The 5,015-nt window shown below is 30.4% G+C and overlaps 1 protein-coding gene across 1 annotated transcript; it reads right to left on the bottom strand.

The window, feature by feature from the left end:
• Positions 1-239: 239 nt before the first annotated feature.
• On the bottom strand, positions 240-1,807 carry LOC105618432. The gene is made up of 2 exons (XM_012199973.1): positions 1,429-1,807; positions 240-331 (listed from the first exon to the last, which is right to left on the bottom strand). The coding sequence occupies exons 1-2, from the start codon at positions 1,805-1,807 to the stop codon at positions 240-242; spliced, it is 471 nt and encodes a 156-aa protein (XP_012055363.1).
• Positions 1,808-5,015: the final 3,208 nt, after the last annotated feature.

Genomic DNA, 5,015 nt, shown 5'->3' with positions numbered 1-5,015 from the left:
AAAGAAAGGATTTTATTACTCAATCGAGCAAATTCTGCGATTGTCATTTCCTGTTACTTCTCGCGATGTATTACAAAGTATAATTGTTAGAATCATAAATAAACGCATATGATTATTTCAACATATAGTCTAGGATAATAATTCATTTTTATGAAACACATGCGTGTTTTCGCGTAAGCAAATATAAAATTTCAATAAATATAAAGATCGCATATTCCCGATAAGAAAGTTAAATGTACTCACGTTCGTCGCGTTAAATGATCAATGGCAATAGAATTCGGTAATTCCTGGAGAACATCTGATAAATCCTTGATGATTGTCTCACGATTTTCTGAAAATTATAAAAATTTATTATTAAACGATTTTCCTTAAAATTAAGATAAATCTTTGGAATTCTTGATGAGAAAAATTCTTAATAATTATTTCATTAATTCATATTTTAATTTAAATGCGTTTTATAATTTTACATTTTTTTATTTTAAAATCAAATAACTTGAAAACATTAATAATTAAAATATCACTTTTCGGACTCTTCAAAATTTAAACTATAAGTAGTATAAAGGCTACAAGGAATCAACAGGTTAACGGTGCGCAAATTATAATTATTAAATTATAATTATTTAATTGTAAAAAAACTTTACTAGAAATACTTTATTAAAAATAGGTAAATTCAATTTCGTACGTTTCGAGTCATCCTCAGCATAAAACTCTCAAATAACAAAGAATTATAAAGAATACAACTTATTATAATTTCTTATACCACAAAAGTCATATTGTTACATCACATGATTCGAAAAAATTTATTAAAAAATATTATATAGATTATAATAATCATTTGTTTCAAAACGTTATTATGTAGATTGGAAAAAGTTTGGTTGGAATCAATCGGAATTTCTGGTTGGACAAATCAGAATATTCTGATTGAATTTGTTATAATTTTAGTTGAGATAATCAGATTCTGATTGACATTTCATATTATAAATTCAATAAAATGTATACTATTTATACATATTATATTTAGCACAAATTGTTCGTCAATTAAGAAAAAATGTATTTATCTTTAAAGAATATATGGAACATTATCAATCTTTGTGTCTTATAAATCATCAAAGAGAAACAATGAAAGAGATATAGTTTTATTTTTTTTTAACGATATTATTCATATGGAGTGTCAGCACGTTTAATAATAAATTTTTATAATTTTCAGAAAACTGTGAAACAGTCATTAAGGATTTATCAGATTCAGATGTTTTTCACGAATTACCGAGTTCTACTGCCATTGATCATTTAACGCAGCGAACGTGAGTACATTTAACTTTCTTATCAGGAATATACGATCTTTATATTTTTTGAAACACTCCACATAATAGATTAAAAAGACCACGCGAGTAAAGATTAAATATATTATTGTTATTATTTATTTTTTACCTTGAATGGAACTCTTCTCCATTTCATCTTCGATAAGACAATAATCGCGCTCAAATCTGTCCGTTAATTGCTCGGATACCCTCCAGTCATGTATCTCTTTCCGTAAAATGTAAATCAGATCATTGTTGCCCGCGCTGGCGACGCTGGTCTCGTCGGATAAGCGAACCTTGTGTTTCGCGTCATCGCACAACATTTTATTTTCTCTTCGCGAAAGAAGCCGCCGCCCGCGAAGACCTCGTGACTTTGTCGCGCAACTTTTTACAATGTCCTCGTTCTTCGAAGACCGCGTCTTTTGCGGCAACGTTCCTGCGGATACGGGTTTTTTTCTGTTGAGTATGGACTTCGAGCGACGCTCTGAAGAAATGTTTCTTGAGGACATGTTGACGGCACCTCTTCCACGATCGTGATATTTAGCTCTCTGAAAGATATTCAACAGCATCATCAGACATCAATTACAACGCAAGATACATAGATTAATGTACAATCATATATAAATTGCTATTATAATTTATTTAAGTAAAAACGATAAAATTAATTAACAGCGTTAAAAAATGATATATTTAATTTAATGTTTTATATATATATTTATCGAGTAAATCTTGGAACAAAACTTCAAATGTAAAATACTGAAAATATTTCTGGAATTTGAGATCTGTTTTCTGTACTAAACTTGCTTCATCAAATATCAAACATTTAAATTGAATTTCAAAAGTGTATATTAGTTTCAGCTATAGAAAACAAATCTAAAATAACAATATGCAGATCCTGTTTTTTTTTAAAGAAAGATTTCTGATATACACTGATGCAGTTTAAGTTTGGAGTGAAACAAAAAGTGTACACTGATTCAGCATTTTCTTCGAAAAAAGAATAGGACTATAAATTAGAACATTCGATTGCAACAAATTAGAAGAATAAAGAAAAGAATTCTTCAGATTATTTCCTGATGATAAAATTCTCTCAGCCAGAATTAAATCGTAACAAAATAGCTTGCTTTACATTTTTTTACATAGAGAACTTAACATTAATATTATTGCTTATATTTGCCATAAGCTTTTGAATTTCTCAACATGTGACATTTGCTGTATGCATATCTCTTTAACGAAAGATATATATTGAAAAAGATATATATTGAAAACAGAAGAAATTAAATGCAAATCGGCGTGTATAACCATAACTTACAATCATGTCAGCGATAAAGTGGCGACGTGCTAGAAACGAAGGTTATAAATCTAGTGGCGTTACCGCACGAATTAGCTCGCTAAACAATCACACGATATATCATTGCACTCCCTCGACATTCGAAAACAAAACAAACTGTATTTAATGTTAATCTCTATCGTCGCGTGGGATTTCGCGAAAAACGCAGCGGATGAACTGACGATTTAACGTGCGCACGTTCTAAAGTTTGTCGGGTGTATACGTAAGTACAGCGTGTTTTAAAAGTTCGTTGAGAAACCCTTGGCTGTCAGCTGTCTCCGGCTCGCGCTACCGTAACGAAGATCACAAACTTATATAAGTCTGTGATGAAGACAAAATGTTACGGAGAAGCTCGTGCGGAACGGACGTTAAGGAAACTCAATTGAACTAAGCGGCAAAACCTCGCAATCCTCGATTGACGCTCGATTTTCACTATTGGCGTGAACTTCAGATTTAAAGTTTAAAGTAAAAGGTCATTGACAAGAAGAATCGAACTGAAAGCTCGTCCGTAAAATCCGCTCTAGATGATCTATCTATGTTTCTATAAATCGTGTCAAAATTCAATACAATGTTCTAATTATTATTTTTCTATTTTTAAATTAGATTTATTTATATATTTATTATATCTATAATATAATTGACGCTATGTAATATAAATTTAAATTGCGTATTCAAAATATATAAATATCACGTAGGAAATTTTAAATAAAAACGATTTCTCTTGAAAAAACAGCATCTCTTTATGATGCAAAACTACTTTTCCTGATAATGTGTTAAACTATATGTTAAATGCGCGCGCATTTATCGATAAAAGTGAAATATCAATACGAACTACAATAAATCTGTTTTTTTGTAGCTGAACATCTTGCATAGTTCATTTTTTCTCCAAGTAGAAAGAAAAAAGGAAAGATGAACTGTGCAAAAAATTCAATTAAAAAGGAACAAGCCTAATGACTACATTTACACTGAAAGATCTAAACACCTGACCCATAATAGGTCTAGATATTAATCATTTACCGTAAACGGCCTGAACACGAATTCTTTGAACTTTCCGAACACGAAACGTTCGAAGCCCTTTAAATATTTTTCCTTTATTTTAGGTAGCTATCCTTGAAATTTATTTGTTTCTTCAAAACTCATTTTGTCCTTTATTTTCTAATATTATCCTTTACTATCCTTTATTTACAGAAAATTCTTTTCCGAGTTCTTTTCTAACTAGCGTTCTAATGTTTAATTATATTAGTGAACAAATTTTTACAGAAAATATTTTACAGTTTCATGCATATAAATACAATTTATTTTTGTTAATTTTTTATGTCTTAATTTTTAAAATTAAATTTATTCAAACTACAATTGTTTTCATTTTTTATTATTTCGAACCTTTTATTATTTCAGATCAAAGGTTTGTTCCAATACAATCGAATCCAAAGGTTTATTCCAATGCAGTTTCAAATTATCAGAAAACTGTGCAATTTGATTACACTGTCCAAAAATTTTATAATGCACAGATTCTTCATAGTTACAAACCGGTTTGAAAACATATAAGAATAAAGCCCTAACATTTTCAAATTTGTCCTTTATTTTCTTTAAGAAAATTTGATCACTGTACCAATGATATAAATTAGAGTCGTAAACCAGCTTTTTACCCTATGAGAAAATAATTGAATAACTGCACACGTTATAATTCAATTAGGTATGAAGTCGATAATTTTCTCATAGGATAAAAAGTTGGTTCAACTCTGATTCACCCTGTATGTCAATTTGAGATTAACAAATGATGGTAAGTCGATCTATTTCAGGTTATAGGTGACCTATTTCAAATCAAGTCACCAAAAACCGAAGCCTGACTTACAGAGTAGCGATCATGTAAATTTTTCCCTTGGACGAAGAAATGTGACAGGGAACAATTTTTATGTATGTTCGTACATATATACACATACATACAAAGAATTTTTCCTTGTCGCGTTTCTGCTCTAGCGAAAAAGTTACAGATCGCTACCCAGGTCTGATCAAGTGTTAACGGCGAGAGACCTAAATAATTTAGGTCGAATTTGGAATACAGGCCTAAATTCACGTTGCAAATGTAGCCAATATAGCTCGATATCATTCGAAAATAATGACTTGCATTCAATAGAAAAAACAGCTTTGCAATTGTTGTAAGATTTTCAGTATAATTGCTTCTTGTCCTTAATTCTTCACTGGAATTAAATATATAAAGCCCGATTGCATCAACATTACTCGACTTTAAGCGAGGCTTAAAAACTCTCTCTCTCTCTCTCTCTCTCTCTCTCTCTCTCTCTCTCTCTCTCTCTCTACTACTCTCTCTACTACTACTCTACTACTACTACTACTACTACTACTACTACTACTACGTACTACTACTACGTACG

This window comes from Atta cephalotes (genome assembly GCF_000143395.1).
Source record: "Atta cephalotes unplaced genomic scaffold scaffold00016, whole genome shotgun sequence".
Lineage (NCBI taxonomy): Eukaryota > Metazoa > Arthropoda > Insecta > Hymenoptera > Formicidae > Atta > Atta cephalotes.
Note: the sequence above shows the minus strand (reverse complement) of the source record. Positions and strands in the feature narration are given on the sequence as shown.